This window comes from Mustela nivalis (assembly GCF_964662115.1).
Source record: "Mustela nivalis genome assembly, chromosome: 6".
Taxonomy (NCBI): Eukaryota; Metazoa; Chordata; class Mammalia; order Carnivora; family Mustelidae; genus Mustela; species Mustela nivalis.
Window position 1 is genome coordinate 83,590,217 of NC_139025.1, and position 21,526 is coordinate 83,611,742.

Sequence of the window (21,526 nt, forward strand, 5' to 3'; positions counted from 1 at the left end):
CAGGTGCATGGCATTGTGCCAGTCATAGTGGGGATTTACCAAGTGTAATCCCCTCTGGCTGGTACTATTCAGCCAATCATCCAGGTTTCGGCAATGTCTTTAAAAGCAAGGCCTCTTTCCAGTATATATAAAAGCAGTTTCTCTCTAGTCCTGTAGTACATTTCTGGGTTAATTATTAAGTTCTTTTTTTTTTCTATTTAGATTATAAATATAATATAGCCCTTTTGTTTCACTGGCCTTATTTTATAAGCTTTAGATGCTTTGCTTGAAAGTTTCTTATATACTTAACAGACCTCTTCTAAAGGACTTACCTCTGATACGGTGTGGAAGTGATGAGTGATTCTTTTTTTTTTTTTTTCCCTTAAAGATTTATTTATTTATTTATTTGACCGAGAGAGATCACAAGTAGACAGAGAGGCAGGCAGAGAGAGAGAGAAAGAAGCAGGCTCCCTGCTGAGCAGAGAGCCCAATGTGGGACTCAATCCCTGGACCCTGAGACCATGACCTGAGCCGAAGGCAGTGGCTTAACCCACTGAGCCACCCAGGTGCCCCTGAGTTGATTCTTTTAACTCTTCACCTCAAACTGTTTTTTTGAAGAATTCAAAAGGATATATTGAGCTTTAAAAAAAAAAAAAAAAAATATATATATATATATATATATATATATATATATATATATATACACACACACACACACACACACGAATGAAATAGGAATGTAGTGGACCAGTGTTGGTCTTAGTACTTTGGCACTCTTTGTATCTCTCTCTCTAGTAAATGCTTCGGAACAAAATCTCCAGAGAGAAGGTGATATGTTGAAGAGTAGGTAAAACTTGAAATCATAAAGCACTTAGGAGTGAGAAAGAATAGGTGCAAGAGAGAATTGCATAGGTTAAGGGTTTGGTGAACAAAGAATGAAATGCAGTTCATTAGAATGGTCTGCAACAGGTAGGTTAAAATTTAACATTAAAATCTTATATTGAATTACTACTGGATTTTTTTTTTTTTTTTTGGTCTTCACGAGCTCCTTTGGTTTTTTTCCTGTTTAGTCTGTCTTTTGTTTAAACAGCTCATTGAGACGTAACTTGCATGCCATAATAAAAAGTTCTTACTTGAAGTGTACAATTAGCACTTTTTGGTATATTCACAGAGATGTTCATCCATCACCTCAATTATAGAACATTTTCATTACCCCCCCCAAAAAATACCCTGTGTCCATCAGCAATCACTCTCCATTTCTTTTCTTTTTTTTTAAAGATTTTATTTATTTATTTGAGAGAGACACAGTGAGAGAGAACATGAGCGAGGAGAAGGTCAGAGAGAAAAGCAGACTCCCTTTGGAGCTGGGAGCCGGATGCGGGACTCGATCCCGGGACTCTGGGATCATGACCTGAGCCGAAGGCAGTCGTCCAACCAACTGAGCCACCCAGGCGTCCCTCACTCTCCATTTCTTATAAACTCCCCAGCCTTAGGCAATCACTATTTTACTTTCTGTCCCTATACATGTGTCTACTGTGGACATTTTATAGATCATATAGTATGTGGTCTTTTAAGAATGGCTTTTTTCACCAGCGTAATGTTTTCAGGGTTCATCCATGTTGGACCTTGTACTTTTTGATACAAGTAATATTATGTTTTTATGGCCAAGTAATAGTCTTTGGGCTAAATATTCACATTTTATTTATCCATTCATCAATTGATAGACATTGGGGTTCTTTCCACTTTTTGACTATTATAAATAATGCAGCTATGAATATTTGCATATGTGATTTTGTTTCAGATGTGTTTTCATTTATTTTGGATAGATATGTAGGAGTGAAATTTCTGGGTTGTATAACTATGCTAAATATTTTGAGCATCTGTCAGACTGTTTTCCAGATTGGCTGCATCATTTTATATTTCCATGAGCAATATATAAAGGTTCGAATTTCTCTACATCCTGGTCAGCACTTGTTATTATATGTCTTTTTTATTATAGTAACTGTAGTAGGTGTGAAGAAGTACCTCATTGTTTTGATTTGTATCAAAATCAAAAGCATTTGAACGCATTTTTTTTTAGTTGAATGGTTTCAACAAGCCTTTTGTTAAGGAGGTAGTAGTCTGTAATAAAGAGAACACTGTTTCTTTTGGGAGCCAAAGACTGGGTTTCTGCTATTTATAGGCTCTTTTACCTTGGGGTGGGTGCCTTATACTTAAAATATCACTAATTCTCAGGCACCTGTGTGGCTTAGTCAGTTAAGCTTCTGCCTTCAGCTCAGGTCATGATCCCAGGGTCCTGGGATTGAGCCCGAATAGGGCTCCCTGCTCAGCAGGGAGTCTGCTTCGCCTTCTTCCTCTGTCCTTCCCCTTGCTCATTCTTTCTTTCTCTTTCTCTCATGCTCTCTCTCTCGCAAATAAATTTATAAAATCTTTAAAAAGAAAAAGTCACTAATTCTCTCCCTTTCTTATGGAGTGGGCATGAGGATCAGTTAAAATAATAAGAAAAGTTTTTTGTAAGCTTTAAGGGATAACCAAATGTTCTCTGATAGTACCATAATTAGGCTACTCAGGAAGACAGAGAACATTTTTAAGGGAGAGCATCACTAAAAAGGGAACTCTGTGTTTCTGTCTCCTTTCCATTCTATCTATAGCACCAACTTGGCTACAAGGAATTAAGCTAAACTGTTGTGAATAGCAACCTCTTTAGCTCAACTTGAATTTGCTCCTGAAGGGTGGTGTAATGAAGTCATTAAAGTAATTAAAAAATTAGTAACCTTTTTCTCATCCATTTATTTGTATACAATGTTGGTAGTTATATCTTTTCTATACTTTCTTACAGAATTTACGTTGTCCATTGAATGAAGAGGTAATTGCCCAAGCCCGGAAAATATTCCCTTCAGTGGTAAAATACATTGTAGAAATGACTATATGGGAAGAGGAAAAAGAACTACCTCCTGAACTCCAGATAAGGTGGGGACAGTTTTCAAAAAGAAGTTTAGCAAAGGTTATTTATATTGCAAAATAAATGTTGGAAAAATGTTTATGTTGGACTGGTTTTAATTTATCAGGATTATGAAAATTTTGTAGAGAATTATCTTTTGAGTATACTTTCAAAGTGTCCATTTATATGAGATGCTCTGAATAGGCATTAAACAGAAGGTAAGCCAAAAGAAGACCCTAAACTGGAGCTTCTGACTTTTAAGAAAGAAGAGTTTGGTTTTTTGTTTTCTTTTGTTTTTGGGGTTTTTTTGTTTTTGTTTTTATTTTTGTTTTTTGTTTTTGTTTTTGTCAGAGAACAGCCAGATATTTTCACATTTTATTAGCTGTGGTACAGCCCTAGAACTGCCTCATTCCCACCCCTCCCCATTCCCCACCACAGGGTCCGGCCTTCCAGGAAGCCCCTGCCTTGGCTGCCTTTGCCCACTGGAACTCCTGCTGCAGTTTGAGTCAGGTCTTCCTCTTTTGCTCTGACTAGCAAGGTCCTGGAGCTGGGACTCCTATCACTGAATTTCAGCTGCGATATAGTCCAGCCTCTCCCCCCACTGTGGCCTGAGCCTCTCCCAGCTCCTGTTTGACCGGCACAAGACCCAGAAATTTAAAGACCATGTTGGACCTATCTAGCCAAGCCAGCTCCTCTTTCACGATACTACTTTCTGCGCCTCAAGCTTCTGCTACCCTGACATGGATTTAGTCAAGTCCTTCTGTAGCTGCTGATATTTCACTCCTTTTCCCTGTAGCATAGCTTCTTCTGGATTAGCTCAGCCATGGTGGGGATAAAGATCTTTCTTTCATTATTTGGGCTGGAGGTCTTGTTCTGAATGATTTGTAAGGACCTAGTAGCTACCCATCCCAGTAGAGAAGTAAATTGCCCTATTTGATCCTGTTCTGGACCAGCCTCCAGATTCCCCGAGAGATTTGTGATGGGAATAAGGAGATAGCCATTTTCCAAGTGCTGTGATATCTATGACTATTTCCTTACTAGTTGTGGAGATTTAACATTTTAAAACTAAAACCCAATGATTTCTAACAGCCACAAATCTTTCTGTGACCGTATTTGCTCTTAACTTATAAACGTACAAGAGAATTCCAGATCTGATATGATGATATACTTTGGGCCTTGTGGGAATTATTCTGTCTCTGTAATACTAGGAATTTCACAAAATTGCATCACAAATTTAAATACTGTTATTCTTTGAGTTTACGGGTTTTTTTGTTTTAGGAGGAGAGAGCATTAAAAATTTTAGTTAATAAAGACATGAAATGTATTATTTTGACTCTTGATGGACAATAAACTGGTTGGGAAAATAAAGGTCATCAGAGATTGCATCTACAAATGCTTTAATTTCAGATATGTGATAATGTCAGTTGAACTCTTTAAGAAACTTTGTTTTGGTAAACATGATACTAGCAATCTGCCTGCCTGAAAAGGGAGAGTTGCTTGAGTTTGAGTGTATATATAGCAGCATCAGACTTCAGATTCATAGATCTGAATATGGCCTTCTAACTGCTTAAGGCATTGTGACCATAGAAAAGTATTTTTGGTTTTTGGTGTTTTGTTTTGTTTTAAAGACTTTATTTATTTATTTGACAAAGAGAGAGAGATCACAAGTAGGCAGAGAGTAGGCGGAGAGAAAGGGGAAAGTAGACACCCCACCCAGCAGAGAGCCCGATGCGGGGATTGATCCCAGAACCCTGAGATTACCACCTGAGCCGAAGGCAGAGGCTTAACCCACTGAGCCACCCAGGTGCCCCTGTGTTTTGTTTTTGATTTTTTTTTAATAAGCTCTGCCCTCAGTGTGGGGCGTGAACTCTTGACCCCTAGATCAATAGCCAGATGCTCTACCAACTGAGCCAGCCAGGCACCCCTGTTCCTGAGCTTTAAGAGGCCTGAAAAAAAATCTGCTTCTTAGAGTTATGAGCTGGATTGAGTATATTATAAAAGCATATTGTAAACTGTTTAAAACTGATAATAACATCTGACATTTGTGTAGTCCATGACAACTGTTTTCACATTTCTTATGAGATCCCCATACCACTCTTTAATGTAGATATTATGCTCTTTCTAAAGATGGAAGAGGCACAGTCATCTCAGCAAGATTAAAAACTTAAATAGCCGAAGATCCTTCAGTCACATGATAGTACTAGCACTTTCAGTGTATACACCTTTTTTTGTTAAACTTAAGTGTTCTTTAAAACCAATATCACTTTAAGTAAGTAGAAAGTAAAAGCAAAAATAAACTTAAAAACTAAGTGTTAATAAAATCTTACCATTTATCATTGCCTACCTGAAGGTCCTGAGCCCAGGGCTGTCTCCCTTTGTGCAGTAAGAGATTAGCAAGAGTTAAGAGCAGTGTTAAAAACATTGCCAGGGACTCCTAGGTGGCTTAGTTGGTTAAGCATCTGCCTTCAGTTCAGGTTATGATCCCAGGATTTCTCTGTCTGCCATTCTCCCTGCTTTTGCTCTCTCTCTCCCTCTTTCTGACAAATAAACAAATAAAATTTTTACAAAAAAACACATATTGCCACTAAAGTAATAATTTACATTGAGAAAGCTCCGATTACAGAGCTTTCTGATTACAGAGCATTGATTACATTAATAAAAAGATGAAATGGTAATACTTTTATCAGGGTTTTTAAAGTTTCATGACACTGTAACACTTAAAATAACTTTATTTATCAGTGTTGCTGTGGTACTTTCTAATACACAAAAAACTACATGGTGGTGCTTTGGTACAGATATTACATATTATTTTAGTCTATTTTTCACATTTTTCTTTATTTGTTTTAGTATCTGAGTATCCATCTTTTTTTTTTTTTTTAACAGGGAGAAAAATGAGAGATACTACTGTGTCCTTTTCAATGATGAACACCATTCATATGACCATGTCATATACAGTCTACAAAGAGCTCTCGACTGTGAACTCGCAGAGGCCCAGCTGCACACCACTGCCATAGACAAAGAGGTTTGTGGGCTTCGTTTGAATTCTTGTGCTCCCTTACATCAGCTTCCTGGTAGTCAGGTGTTGACTGAGCCCTTGCCAAGTGCTCTTTAGTAATACAATGTGTTAGGAACAATCATACTCTTCTTTTATTCCTTATATCCTAGGTTAATTGGTAAAGCTTGATTTTTCTGTATATCGTAATTGTAGATAAACTATTAGCTTTCTTCTTTTATTCTAAATAATTAGAAAGTTACTATTTGGTGAAAAGTAGTTAAGAATGTCAGCTTCAGTCAGTTTATATAATTATTTATTAAAATAGTATTCTGTAATTACTGAGTGTATGAATAAATGCATCAATTTTGACATTTTTAACATTAATTTGTTATAGCTGCTTTTAGTATAATACTGGTTCTGTGGTTTAGCTTTTGAAAAAATATCTTTCCAGGGGCACCTGGGTGGCTCAGTGGGTTAAGCCTCTGCCTTTGGCTCAGGTCATGATCCCAGAGTCCTGGGATCGAGCCCCGCATCGGGCTCTCTGCTCAGTGGGGAGCCTGCTTCTTCCTCTCTCTCTGCCTGCCTCTCTGCCTATTTGTGATCTCTGTCTGTCAAATAAATAAATAAAATCTTAAAAAAAAAAATCTGTCCAAAGCAAACTGTGCTCCTCATGTATATAGAGACAATATTAACTTAATCCTTGTCCTTGAGAGGAGTGTAATATAGTGGAAGAAGCAGCATGGCATTAGTAATCAGTGTAGTGATCCTAGGGCTTGAGGAATCAATATCCTGGTCATACCTGTCATCCACTGGTGGATGCCAAGTGTATTGTGGAACACATGTTGTGGAACTTGTAAATTTCATTCATAGCAAGTATTTACTTACTTATTTTTTTTTTAAAGATTTTATTTATTTGACAGAGAGAGAGAGGGTGAGAGAGCACAAGCAAGGAGAACGGCAGTCAGAGGGACAGAGAGAAGCAGTTTCACCCGAGCAGGGAACCTGACACGGGGCTCAATCCCAGGACCCTGGGATCATGACCTGAGCTGAAGGCAGATGCTTACCCGACTGAAAGACCCAGACACTTGCATGAAAAGTATTTAAAACATGTACCAGGAGTTTAGTAAAAACATAAATTATTATTATTGAATAGAAATAGAATACACTATAGCAAATGAAGGACTGACATTCTTACCAAGCAGGAAATCCAGCATCCTCAAGTATATTCTCTACTAGCAGTATCAAAAGTTCTGAAGCTTCATAAAGGTGTTAAACGTTTATTTTTATCTTCCAGGTATTGCCCATCTTAGGACTTTTAGGCAGTTGACGAATGATTAAAAGCTCAGTAGGCCTTTGGACTACATATTACTTATTGATTGGGATTGTCAGTCTACTACTTAATTCTCATGTCTGTTTATAATTAGGGTCGTCGAGCTGTCAAAGCAGGTGCTTTTGCTGCTTGCCAGGAAGCAAAGGAAGATATAAAGGTAATTTTCTAAATTCGGGTTGAAAGAGAATTATAAGAGGAATTCACATTACAAGAGCCGAAGTAGAACAATTACATTGTTGAAGTGGTTTGGCATCCTATGTAAAGGTAGGATTGGGCCATTTAGACCCAGAGATTTGAAGCTGTAAGTGTTACATAAGATTTTTTGAAGAATAGATTACCTAGTTAAAACAAATTTTAAAACTGGTGTTTTGTTTTTATTATTCCTTTCACTTATAGAGCCATTCAGAAAATGTCTCTCAACATCCACTTCATGTAGAAGTATTACACTCTGAGGTTATGGCTCATCAGAAATTTGCTTTGCGTCTTGGCTCCTGGATGAACAAAATTATGAGCTATTCAAGTAAGCATATTGCCTGTTTTTCTTATTTCTCATAAAATACTGGTTTTTGAAATAGCCACGAATTTGAAAATGTCATTGAGTATAAAACAAATTTCTTTTTCATTTTTGGTTTATATATTTTGATTAATTTTCAGAATTGCATCTCAAATGCTCCAAATAATATTTTATTGGCTTTTGATTCTTTGATATTGACAGAATTATTCTTGATATCAAACTGGGAAGATTGTTAGTTTTTTCACATGTTATTGTAGCAAACATACTTTTGGGAGGAATATTGTGAGAATAAAAATTATCTGAGTTCTTTTGTTTGTAGGTGACTTTAGACAGATCTTTTGCCAAGCATGCCTTAGAGAAGAACCTGGCTCTGAGAATCCCTGTCTTATAAGCAGGTTAATGCTTTGGGATGCAAAGCTTTATAAAGGTAGGTAGATCTTTGGTATGATGCTTGCCATGAAGCTTGACCTTAAATTGGAGCTATAATCTTTTTTGCTTATTAAAACAGTGATCTTGATTGATGAGCTACTGTATTTTAAGAAAAAGCTAACCAATCAATATGTATTCTTCTGTGTTAAAACCCAGGGCTACTATCTTTTAATTATAGTGTCTTTTTGTTTAGTCAGGACCAGTAAAAAGAGTATGTATATATTCATGTAGTAATGACATTATTAAAGGTATGTTAATTTTTATTTTAAAAATCCAAATGCAGGGGCGCCTGGGTGGCTCAGTGGGTTAAAGCCTCTGCCTTCAGCTCAGGTCATGGTCTCAGGGTCCTGGGGTTGAGCCCTGCATCGGGCTCTCTGCTCAGCGGGGAGCCTGCTTTCTCCTCTCTCTCTCTCGCTCTCTCTCTGCCTGCCTCTCTGACTACTTGTAATCTCTATCAAATAAATAAATAAAATCTTAAAAAAAAAAATCCAAATGCAGAAGCGTCTGGGTGGCTTAGTCATTAAACATTTGCTTTTAGCTCAGGTTGTAATCCCAGAGTCCTGGGATCGAGCCCCACATTGGGCTCCCTGCTCAGCGAGGATGTTTCTCCCTCTCCCTCTGCCTCCTGCTCTGCCTACTTGTACTCTGTATCTCTGTGTCAAATAAATAAAAAAATTTTAAAAACTTTAAAAATCCCAATGCAATGTGCTATGGTGAATGCTGTGAAGTGTGTAAACCTGGCAATGCACAGACCCGTACCCCTGGGGCTAATAATATATGTTTATAAAAAATTTATTTAAAAAAATCCAAATGCAGAACAAAAAGCGAAAGATGAGAAAAAAGCTAAAGTGAATGGAAAAGGGAAGACACAGAGTAAGCGTAATTTTGAGTAAAATAGAGTAAAAAGGAGTGGAGAAAGTTTGGACAAGGTAAAGTGAAGTAAAGCAAAGTAGAGGGGCAGAAACAGGGAAAAGGCATATATGTATTTTAAATTCTTGCTATTATTAATGGATTAAATGCTACTCATATTTGGGTCCTTGAGGTCTATTAATATGTGAAATATTTTTATAATATTCTAACACTTCTAATAGCTGGAATTTTTTTATTTGCCTTTGTGTTATTCTTCCACTTCCCCCCAAAATGATCTGTAGGTGCCCGTAAGATTCTTCACGAATTGATCTTCAGTAGTTTTTTTATGGAGATGGAGTACAAAAAATTCTTTGCTATGGAATTTGTGAAGGTAATTACTCTTTATAAATAGGTATCAATAATAGAAAAATAAAACCATTTTGGAAATGAAGCTGTAGAAACAAAGACAATTATGAATCAAGAATTTAACTTTGTGGTTTATTTTTTTGTCAAAAGTCCATTTATTTTTCACATTTGGGAGTATGGAAGCAGTAGTCTCAGAGTGGAGATAGGTGGAAAATGACCTATTATTTGCCTGGACAGAGCAATAGGAAGTTATCACATTCACATGTGCATTTATTCTTCCTAATCATTTGTCTGTTTTATAACAAATAAAATAATAATGAGTAGAAGTGACTAGTTGAAAGGTATAGCAAGGAAAGGAACAGGTATGCATGCTAAAGGAAGGCAGAAATTAGATGAGCAAGAATTATACTTAATGGAGGCTAAAACATAGAGAAAACATACAGCCTTTTAATATGGTTTTATTGATCTGTTGTCTATCTCTTATATTTTTATATATATGTATTTTGCAAGGGGCGGGATCTATCTCTCAAGTTAGATTGCAAGGACTTTTTGAATCTTTCACTTTGCCTTGTACAGAGGTATCCAAGGCGTGCCTGGCTAGTTCGGTCAGTAGACCATGTGACTCTTGATATCAGGGATGTGAGTTCAAGCCCCACATTGGGTGTGGAGACTATTTAAAAAAAAAAAAAAATTTATGTGTGTGTGTGGGTGTGTGTATTTATATTTATATTTATTTATATTTATATATATAAAAAATAAAAGAAGTTAAAAAGGTATCCAATAAGTAATTGTTGGTTTCCTCTGATTTTGAGTTACAGACAATTCTATAAAATTAAAACTGGTCAGAGGTAGGATCCAGGATGGAATTGAAAGCAGAGAATGAAATAATGGTACTATGGAACAAGATACCTGCACTCTCTGGATTTTACAAGTAGAGTGTTAAAAGTAACACATTTAGTTTCTTGAAAGATAGTAACAGCTCAAGCTATTTAACTCTATTTTTCTAAAATTCTTAGAATATTGGACCATATCTGTGATCTGAAATGAGTATTTTTTTCTTCTACAAAAGTTCTTCTCCTTACTTAAATTGGATTTTTTTTTTAATATCATGATTACTTCTTTGTAGGAATTCTAGTGGATAAAATTAAATATGTAGGTCAAGGATCTAACACTGTGCTTGATACATGACTGGATGTATTATTATTTTTGTTTCCCACTATATCAGGTTGATTTTCAGCTTGTATAGTTAAGCTGAACCAGTATATTTAACCAGCTGCACCAGTATAGTTAAGAAGTTATTTGCAGGGGAGCCTGGGTGGCTCAGTGGGTTAAGCCGCTGCCTTCGGCTCAGGTCATGATCTCAGGGTCCTGGGATCGAGTCCCACATCGGGCTCTCTGCTCAGCGGGGAGCCTGCTTCCTCCTCTCTCTCTGCCTGCCTCTCTGCCTACTTGTGATCTCTGTCTGTCAAATAAATAAATGAAATCTTTAAAAAAAAAAAAAAAAGAAGAAGTTATTTTCAGCCAGCATCCATTCTGTCTAAGGTTGGATTGAATCCAATTGGTTGGTTTTCTGGGTCCTATCAGTTTTTAGGTACTTCGAATATTGCCTCTGCCCTATACCACTGCAATAGTATCTGCTAAAGATTGTCCCAGGTTCTGTTTAGAGAAAGGATATATGGCACTACCACAGTCTGCTATGACTCTTAGATGTGTGTGTGGTTTTTTTGGTCTTTTTATAGTTTTCACATACAACTCTGCTAGATTGGGTAGCCGAGTTCATATTTGGTCTTTTGTTTGTTATTCTCTAATATATTTTTGTTCACCATACTGTCTTCTCTTTAGGAATAGGAATTATAGGGGCACCTTGCAGGCTCAGTCAGTGGACCAGGCAACTCTTGATCTTGGGGCTGTAAGTTGAAGCCCCATGTTGTGTGTAGAGATTACTTAAAAAATACATATTTAAAAAAGAAAGAAATAGGAATTACATTACTTTCCATCATATGTGTAGAAACAAATCTGCAGCACCTATTAAAATTGGGATTCTGAAAGTTTTCAACAATTTATCATTGATTCTCCACTTACTATTCTGTCTTTCAGTATTATAAACAGCTGCAGAAAGAGTATATCAGTGATGATCATGACAGAAGTATCTCGGTAACTGCACTCTCAGTTCAGATGTTTACTGTTCCTACTCTGGTATGTATTGATCATTTCTTTGCAACCTTTCCAAGTAAAACCTGTTTTGCTTTTTAAGAATTTGCCTAGTAGTGAATCAAATTAAAATAATGTCGGAGGAGTATATTGGGCTAATTTCATTTGGAAAATTGAATACTTCAGTAGTATTTGCATGTGAACTATACGTTAATGGGTACCAAGGACAAGATAGCTTTGGAGTGGGAGTGCTGGCATGACTGTTGTCCAGTGGTCCTGATCTCTGCTGGTGAAGTCCAGAACTGGTTTCTCAAATTCTACACTAATGAGAGCTGTGTCTTTTCAATATCCATATTACTTTTTTTTGCTGTTCTTTTATTCTGTAGTTATTGTTTGGAGGCAGGGGTATAGATTAAGATAAAACAAAGCAGAAGGAGAGAGTAGTACTCTGAAGCATTTGCATGAAATAGTACTGATAAGGTACTGTATAGGCCTGGGAAGAGAGTGGAGAATTCTGCTTTTTTTAAAAATACTACTACTTTTCAAGTTTCTTCTCGATAGTTTGGTTAACTATTCTTACTTTCCCATGTCAAAGGTGAGAGAAAAGGGTGGAGAAGAGACAGTGGATTAGGAGTGAAAGAGAGGGACGCCTGGGTGGCTCAGTTGGTTAAGCAGCTGCCTTCGGCTCAGGTCATGATCCAAGTGTCCTGGGATCGAGTCCCACATCGGGCTCCTTGCTCTGCAGGGAACCTGCTTCTCCCTCTGACTCTGCCTTCCACTCTGTCTGCCTGTGCTCGCTCTCGCTCGCTCTCTCTCTTACAAATAAATAAATAAAATCTTTTAAAAAAAAAAAAGGAGTGAAAGAGAGATAGTAATAGATAGTAATAGAATAGAATAGATAGTAATATGATAGAAGTCATGAAGTATATCTATGTTCTATTTTGCTCATCATGTGATTACCGATGGTGCACATTTATGTAGATAACCTGTGTGATGGGCTGTGTGATGAGTATCCAGACAGGTGTTACTGAGGAGTAAGAAATTATCACTTTTGGAAAATAACGTCTCAGAGAAAAAAAAATGAAACAAGATGGGACTGGGAAGGGAGACAAACCATAAGAGACTCTTAATCTCAGGAAACAAACTGAGGGTTGCTGGGGGTTGGGAGAGGAGGGATAGGGTAGCTGGGTGATAGACATTGGGGAGGGTATGTGCTATAGTGAGTGCTATAAATTGTGTCAGACTGAAGATTCACAGACCTGTATGCCTGAAGCAAATAATACATTATAAGTTAATTTTTAAAAAAGGAAAGAAAGAAAATAGCATCTCAGAATTTGCTGTTCCGTGAGACTAAGGACTGTGTTTGATGCATTTATTTGGAACATTTAAAATGACTCACTGACCAACCAAATGAATGAATAAATTAAGTCCATACTATCACGAGTTAATACTAAAGAATATTCTTGAAATACTCTGCAGGCTCGACATCTTATTGAAGAGCAGAATGTTATCTCTGTCATTACTGAAACCCTGCTAGAAGTTTTGCCTGAATACTTAGACAGGAACAATAAATTTAACTTCCAGGGTTATAGCCAGGACAAGTTGGGAAGAGTATATGCAGTAATATGTGATCTAAAGTAAGTTGTTCAAGTCAAAAGGTAAGGGTACCTATTAATTACAGTGTGCTTATGTATTCCATTTTATAAATAGACTTTGCATCCTTTTGGTTATTTAGAATTCTCCTTATAATGATGGCAAGTACAAGGAACTGTTATTGTCTCATGTCAATAAATGTTTTAACTGAATGCTTCTTATATAGAGTTACAGCCTGGTTAACAAAGGAGGTATTGAGAGGGGCCTTTTACAGGAACTTTGGGTCTCTAGGGTCACTAAATGAATCTTCATCATAACTACCATGCCTTTCACTCACTCTCACTTATGTGCTTTTGTTCCTTCCCTTTTACGTAATCTATTTGTACATGGTTTCAGATAATCTTGTTGATCTGAGTTTCTTTTTAACTCCCTTTTTCATACATACACCCAAGTTATTGATGCTCATCAGGAGTTTCTTAATTTTTTTTGGTGAAGAGAATAGAATTTCCTTTTAAAGTAAAGTTGGAATCACATGATAAATCACTTTTGGGATTGTTGGACTTAAAAGGAATTAAGTTTCCATTTATTTTAGAATTGGTGATTATAAGGGTTGTGATATAAAAGTATTCAATAAATCATAAGTTCCAGAAAATTCTTTTGAGAATATATTAAAACAAAACACATTTCATTTAGTTTACTGTTTAAATTGAAGAGCTCCAAGGTGTATTGAATTAATTATTTTTAGTCCCCAGTGGGGAAAAATCTTAATTTTGTCTACTTCTTTTAGTGACCATGTAGCGCATAGAGGGGTGGAAACAGGCTTCCAAACTAACCTAGAAATAGTTCAGTTTGCTTAAAAATACACTTGACAGGGGCATCTGGGTGCTTAGTTAGTGAAGTGACTGGCTTTTGATTTCGGCTCAGGTCATGATCTCAGGTTCATGAGATGGAGCCCAGCATTGGACTTCAAGCTCAGTGGGAAATGTGCTTTTTTCCCTTTCCCTCTGTGCCTCCCTGCATTCTGACCTGCTCTCTCTCTTTCTCTTTCTCTCTTAAATAAATCTTAAAAAAACAAAAACAAAAACCCGTTTTACAGAGCTCTGGAATTATGCATTGGATCCTTGATATTACTAAGGGAAGTTTCCAGACCTTTTCAAATTCCTCAGTTTTTAAATGTGACTATAAATCTTTATCTCAGGTTCAGCAAATTACTACATTATCACAAATTCAGTACAGAGATGGTAGGTAAATTCAGTAGTGAATCACCATTTAGCCAGTGTGCTTCACAAATTATGCATTAATTAACATGTATGCAAAACAGACAAGCAAAAAATGCACAAAAATGCCAAATGGCTCTACTTAAAAGTAACAGCGTTAAATCAGTGTATTTATTATTCCTAGGTATACTGTACAGGAAAAATCTCTTTACTGTGACCCTTATTACTGTGAAATATTCTTGTAGCTGAGTTATTTTTTTAATCCAGGGAAGTGGTGCATAATCATCTCATTGTTTTATCACATTTTATTTTGTATTATGTGTTTCCGACTATAGTTATTCTCTACAATGAATACTTTAGAGTCAGCACACTCCTAGATACTTTACCATATGTTAAAACTTTAGGGTTGCTGGTTTGGATATTAACTTTAATGTTTTCCCAGTCTTTGAATGGTTATTAACAACTTCTCTCCTATATCCTTACCTAAATAGAAAAATCTCTAATGACAAGGAGAAGGGGAAATTCACATATTTTTAGCACCTAGAAAATCTGTATTGTGGCTGTCTGTCTGTAATAGGCTAGATTGCTTCCAAGGTTCGCTTAAGCAGAACAACTTCTGAGTAGAGAATTCAGGCTTAACTTTGATAATTGCCTCTCACAGAGCCTTCACATTTTGCTGGTATAATTGTAGCTCTGCCTAGAGCTTCTGATTATTTTAAGAAATTAGAATCCATAATGTTGATGAATCAACATTGTCTATAGCTCTGATAACTTTAAAATTATCTCGAACTGGGAAAGTGAAATATTTCTTTGTCTTTTGAAATGATAGGTATATCCTAATCAGCAAGCCCACAGCATGGACAGAAAGATTAAGAATGCAGTTTCTAGAAGGTTTTCGGTCTTTTTTGAAGATTCTTACCTGTATGCAGGTATGATAGTTCTTCTGTACATCAGTAAAATAAATTTATTTTTAAAAATTTAGCCCCAGTCTTTCTTTGTTTTAAGCAAATATTGGTTGTTATTTGAAGAAGACTGTATCTAGTAAAGTAGAATTAAATTTAAATACTGCCTCACTGATCCCGCTTTAATAGATCTTTAATAGGTATAATTTTGTATGCTTTAGTTAACGTTTATTAACTATTTAATACTTTAAATTACTCTTTAATGTTTATTGAAAGCTTACTATATAATATGATAGTAACCACTTTACATACATTATCTCTGCTGAGCATCATAGCAGTCTTATAAGTTAGTTGCTCTTATTTTCATTTTCCATATAAGGGAATTGAAGTCTAGAAATAATTTGACCCAAGGTCACATGCAGCTAGAAAGTGACTGCTGGAATTTGAACTCAATTTGAACTTGTATAATAGCCATGTTAAGAAAGCTATGCATATATGAATATGAATCCTAACAATTTTATATTTTGACAGTAGAGGAGCAAAGAAGGAGGGCCCACTATATACATATATAGTAATCATTCTTTTCTTATAGGGAATGGAAGAAATCAGAAGACAGGTTGGGCAGCACATAGAAGTGGATCCTGACTGGGAGGCTGCCATTGCTATACAGATGCAATTAAAGAATATTTTACTCATGTTCCAAGAGTGGTGTGCATGTGATGTAAGTAAAATTTATTAGTAGGATCAGTGCCTTTTTAAGTGCTCTAATGGTTATCAGTAGTAAAGTTTTATGTAGCAACTTGCTTGAGGTAAAGTTTTATTACTTGTGTGTTTGAATTTTTCTTACTAAATTTATTTTTCCAAAAAAAGAGTTTTTTAAAAGATTTTTATTTATTAGAGAGAGAGACAGCAAGAGAGGGAATACTGATAGAGGGAGAAGCTGGCTTCCCGCTGAATAGGGAACCCCATGCAGGGCTTGATCCTAGGGACCCTGGGATCATGACCTGAGCCGAAGGCAGATGCTTAACCGACTAAGCCACCTGTCTTACTAAATTTAGAAGGAAAATCCAGTGTTTGGTTTTTGTTCGTTTGTTTTTAAAGATTCTGTTTATTTAGAGAGAGAGAGAGAGCATGAGCAGGGGGTGGGGCAGAGGGAGAAGGATTGAGAATCTCAAGCGGTCTCCCCACTGAGCATGGAGCCCAGCACCAGCCTGGATCTCACAAGCGTGAGATCATGACCTGAGCCAAAATCAAGTCAGAGGCTTAACTGACTGAGCTACCCAGGTGCCTCAGAGAATCCAGTTTCGGTTTTTTTCCCCCAAAGATTTTATTTATTTATTTGTCAGAGAGAGAATACAGGCAAGCAGAGCAATAGGCAGAGGCAGAGGGAGAAGCAGGCTCCCTGCAGAGCAAGGAACCCTATGCGGGACTTGATCCCAAGACGCTGGGATCACGACCTGAGCTGAAGGCAGCCGCTTAATGGACTGAGCCACCCAGGCATCCCAAGAATCCAGTTTTTTATACTTAATTTAAAAATGTCCCCCATGGTAGTTTCATTACGTCTGGGAATAGTGGGTTTAAACAATATGACAAAACACATTTATTTATATATGTATTCATTTATTTCCTTGGACATCAATGTTAGTGTGAAAATTAGGATCACATACACTTTAAACTATTTCAGTAGTAGAAAAGGGTGGATATTTGTTCAGTCAAGAGCTCTGTTATGCATATTAAACCATTAAGAAAATTAATTTCAAAATATAGAGCTAATATATTTCCTTATGCAATAATTTTAGACCATAGTCTTCTTAAAACACACAGTCCTACCCTAGATGACATCATTTATTTCTATTTTGAGAAAACTGACATTATCTGAATCAAATTCTTTTGATTTCTCAAGTTTCTCTATTCTTACATGACACAGTCTATTCATTAAGTTTCTTTGTGTCTTCACACTTGGTCCTATTCTTTTCATCTCTTTCTAAAACTGAGGTCTCTACCTAGGCTCTTGGTCCTAAGCTACTTCTTCCTAGAATTGGCTTATTTGTCTCCTCTGTTATTTCCCACTTTTTCATTCATCTGCCTATACACACACAGGACTCCTCTTTCCTTAAAATCAATAAGAATAAAAGCCCCTTAGTTGTCTCTGCTACCCCTGTGAACTGTGAACTCTCTTGTTTCCTCCTTTCTTCTGCTTCACCATGAGCAGTTGATCACAGGTTCAGAGTAGCAGTTGTACAGACATGACAGGATTTAATCTAGCACTGTAGCTTTGTAGAACAATAAGGACAGGAAACATTGTCCAGCAACTAGCCATATCACATATTTTTTGGCAGCCCTCACCTATGGAGGTCATGCATAATTAAATTTAAGATGAGGTCAAAGTATGCATTGCTCATCTTGACATTTACCAAACTTTCTGAAGTCATCTACATTTGATCTTGTCACTCTAGCTTCTGAAACTTCTTTAGGGTCTGCTTTCTGCCTTTAACAATTGATTGGAACTGCTTTTTGAAAAAAATTTCAAAGGATCTATGTAGTAACCAAATTCAGAGAATCTTTTCTAAGTCCCCATCTTCCTTCAAATGTGTGTCATTGTATTCTGTTGAGTACCTTAATCTTTTTTTTTTTTTTTCTTTCAAGACTTTATTTATTAATTTGAGAGAGAGAGAGTACGAGCAGGGATTGGGGCACGGGCACAGGGAGAAGCAGACCCCTCGCTGAGCAGGGGGCCCACACAGTGCTGGATCCTAGGACCCTGAGCCAAAGGCAGATACTTAACCAACTGAGCCACCCAGGCGCCCCTGTTGAGTACCTTAAATCTTTTTGAAACTTTCTTTCCCCCTGATTTTTACAAACCTACTTATTCTAATACTTCTGTTATTGATTTGTTAAGACTTCAGTGATTTCTTCCCCCCTGCCCCAATTCTTTCTGCCTACTAAACGAGACATTCCCAATATTCTCTTCTTCTAGTTTTAGGTCTTTCCTTTCTACCACTCAGTTAAAACTGCAGAGATGAGGGGCGCCAGGGTGGCTCAGTGGGGTTAAGCCTCTGTCTTCAGCTCAGGTTGTGATCCCAGGGCCCTGGGATAGAGGCCCATATTGGGCGCTCTGCTCAGCAGGGAGCCTGCTTCCCCCTCCCCCTCTGCCTGCATCTTTGCCTTCTTGTGATCTCTCTTTCTCTTTGTCAAATAAATAAATAAAATCTTAAAAAAAAAAAAAAAAACTGCAGAGATGACTGTCCTAAGCTATAATATCAATTCTGTTTATGTGCTAGATATTCTTGCTTAGATCTTATACTGGTATTTCAAATTCAAAGTATATTAAATTGGTTTGTCATCATTTCTTTCTACTTCCATCTTGCACTTTCCCTTCTCAGCTTCCCTTATTCACTGTGATTCATACATTCATCCACACAGAAAAATCTCAGAGCCACTGCATTCTGTGTGTTAGATGTTAACAGATTTTTCAGGGGAAAAGTTCTGTGTTCACATAAGATTGAGAAATGTTAGTTCAAATAGGATTTTTTTAAATGCCACTGAACTTCTCAAACCCTTTAAATAATCAATGTACTCATTTCTACGTGGAATATTCCTAATTTACTTGCTCATAGAATCCCTTTTTTGGGATAAAATTAATGTAAGAGACATGGTGTTGAAAAGTCAGTTTGACTCTTCTCTCCCTGGCATACTATCCCCAATTTGAGTTTTCCTTATCCTAAATTTATTTTATAATTCTAACTTATTTCCTATGTGTTCTCTCTCTTTTGCCTTGACTGCCCCCACCTCAGTTAAGACCCTGTCCCCTTACAGTTAGACTTATTGGTAATCTTCCTCTTGGTTCTTTTGTCTTCTAACATTACCCTCCAATCTGTCATCTTCAGTAACACTCATTAATTCTTTCTGAAGCATTGTATTGACATCATTATACTTCAGACATCATCAATACATTCACATACTTGCCAAGACCTATTTCCAGCTTAACTGCTCATTAATTTCATCCATAAATCCTTTGATTTATCTAGTTCTTTATTCTTCCATGGTGACTGAACAGGAATTGGACTTCCCCTTTTGTCTCTGTTTACCCCCATCTCTGCTTATGATGCCACTGTCAACTCAGTCATTAGAGTATGCGACTTTTTTTTTCTTTTTTTTTTTTTAGATTTTATTTTAGTATATGTGCTGCCGAAGTGAGCACAAGATTTTATTTTAGAGAGAGAGTAGTCAGGAGAGCACATGACTTTTTTTTTTTTTTTTAAGATTATATTTATTGTAGGAGGAGAAAGAGACAAGCTTGCAAGAGCATGATCTCAGGATCATGGGAGCAGGCAGGGCTCCAGGCTCAGTGGGGAGTCGGCTTGAGATTCCCTGCCCCTCTCTCTCCCCACCACCGCCTCTCCTGCCACTTATTTATTTTTTTTTTTTTTAAAGATTTTATTTATTTGTCAGAGAGAGTGAGCAAGAGCGAGCACAGGCAGACAGAGTGGAAGGCAGGGTCAGATGGAGAAGCAGGCTCCCTGCTGAGCAAGGAGTCCGATGTGGGACTCGATCCCAGGACGCTGGGATCATGACCTGAGCCGAAGGCAGCTGCTTAACCAACTGAGCCACCCAGGCGTCCCTCTCCTGCCACTTATTGTCATCTTTTCCCCATACTTAAATTCTGCATATATTTTTAGACCCCACCCAAAAATGCTTTCATAAATATGTCTTCCCAGTTGTTTATAATTCTTTTTCCTCCCTCTTAATTTGTTTGTATCATTTACATGGTACTTAAAATGTTTTACTTTCATAGTAGTGCATGTGTGTGTGTCTGTGTCTGTCTGTCTGTCTTATATTTCCACCTAGTTTGCAGATCCTCTGCAGTGTCCCTGCTGTACATAAAATAATTTTGTGCTTATATTATTTTTTATATTATTTTGCTTATTTATATTTATTTGTGCTTATATTTATTGAGTGGTATAGGAAACTAACTTGTTAATCTATTTGCATTTTTATTTTTCTTTTAGGAAGAGCTCTTACTGGTGGCTTATAAAGAATGTCACAAAGCTGTGATGAGGTGCAGTACAAGTTTTATATCTAGTAGCAAGACAGTAGTACAATTGTGTGGTCATACTCTGGAAACTAAGTCCTACAGAGTATCCGAAGATCTTGTAAGCATACATCTGCCACTCTCTAGGACTCTTGCTGGTGAGTGTTTGTTTTTTGCAGGTTTCTATTAGCTTTGTTTTTTAGATATTTAGGGTAGTAGAATTATTTCTGTTTTTGTTCTGTTCTCAGTATGTACAGACATACTCAGATCAGATACTGCAGTTAAGAACTGTCACTGTCCTTCAAAGAACATCTATCTAAGGATGCTTGTGAACCTCAGCCTTTTTATCTGGATCAACTAATGGATCCTTATAATACAAACTTAAGGACTAACTTGGTAACTCATCTTCCACTCAGACTTAAATATAGCAAAATCTTGTTGATAGTTTGTTTTTGTTTTATTGTTGTTTCAAATTTTTAAATTCTCATTGTTTTTTTTTTTTTAATTGAAGTATGGTTAACACCGGTTTTTAACACCCTCTCTGCTTGATTACACCCAGTGTGCTGTCTGTGTCATTGTTTCTTTCACCACTTAAAGAAAGAAATCATAAATTTTATTTAATCATTCTTTGATTTGCATTTCCATGTAAATTGGCCCTGTCAGGTTTTTTAAAACAACTTTATTTAAGTGCATTTATTTATTTATTTTTAAATAATATTGATAGCAGCTTTCTAATTTAGTTAGTTAGTTGGGAAGTCATGAAGCTCTACTCCCAATGTGGGGCTTGAGCTCATAATCCTGAGATCAAGAGTCACATACCCAGGGAGCCTGTGTGGCTCAGTCAGTTAAGTGTCTGACTCTTGGTTTCAGCTCATGTCATGATCTCATCATTGTGGGATTAAGCAGGTCTGCAAGCTCGTTGGTCTCAGTGGGAGGTCTGCTTGATATTCTCTGCCTGGCTCTCTCACTGCCCCTCTGCCTCTCCCTCCCCCACCCCCTGCTCTCTTATGCTTGCCTTTCTCTCTCTAAAATAAATAAAATCTTAAAAAAAACAAAAACAAAAAATAGTGGCATGCTCTACTGACTGAGCCAGCCAGAGGCCCCTACATATATATTTTTAATTGTAGTAAAATATACCTATAATACAAAGTTCATCATTTTAACCATTTTTAAATTTTTTTCTTTTTTCTTTTATTTTTTTCAGTGTTCCAAAATTCATTGTTTTATG

General features: G+C 36.8%; 1 protein-coding gene across 2 annotated transcripts in view; it reads left to right on the forward strand.

The window, feature by feature from the left end:
* Positions 1-21,526, forward strand: part of UBR1 (ubiquitin protein ligase E3 component n-recognin 1) — a 142,893-nt gene that overhangs the window by 41,905 nt on the left and 79,462 nt on the right. For both annotated transcript variants that reach the window (XM_082735361.1, XM_082735362.1), the window contains exons 5-15: positions 2,819-2,949; positions 5,804-5,942; positions 7,340-7,402; positions 7,642-7,765; positions 8,079-8,186; positions 9,340-9,428; positions 11,501-11,599; positions 13,034-13,191; positions 15,194-15,293; positions 15,859-15,987; positions 20,276-20,456. In XM_082735361.1, the coding sequence (XP_082591487.1) occupies positions 2,819-2,949; positions 5,804-5,942; positions 7,340-7,402; positions 7,642-7,765; positions 8,079-8,186; positions 9,340-9,428; positions 11,501-11,599; positions 13,034-13,191; positions 15,194-15,293; positions 15,859-15,987; positions 20,276-20,456 (1,321 nt within the window). The remainder of the gene's footprint in view (positions 1-2,818; positions 2,950-5,803; positions 5,943-7,339; positions 7,403-7,641; positions 7,766-8,078; positions 8,187-9,339; positions 9,429-11,500; positions 11,600-13,033; positions 13,192-15,193; positions 15,294-15,858; positions 15,988-20,275; positions 20,457-21,526) is intronic.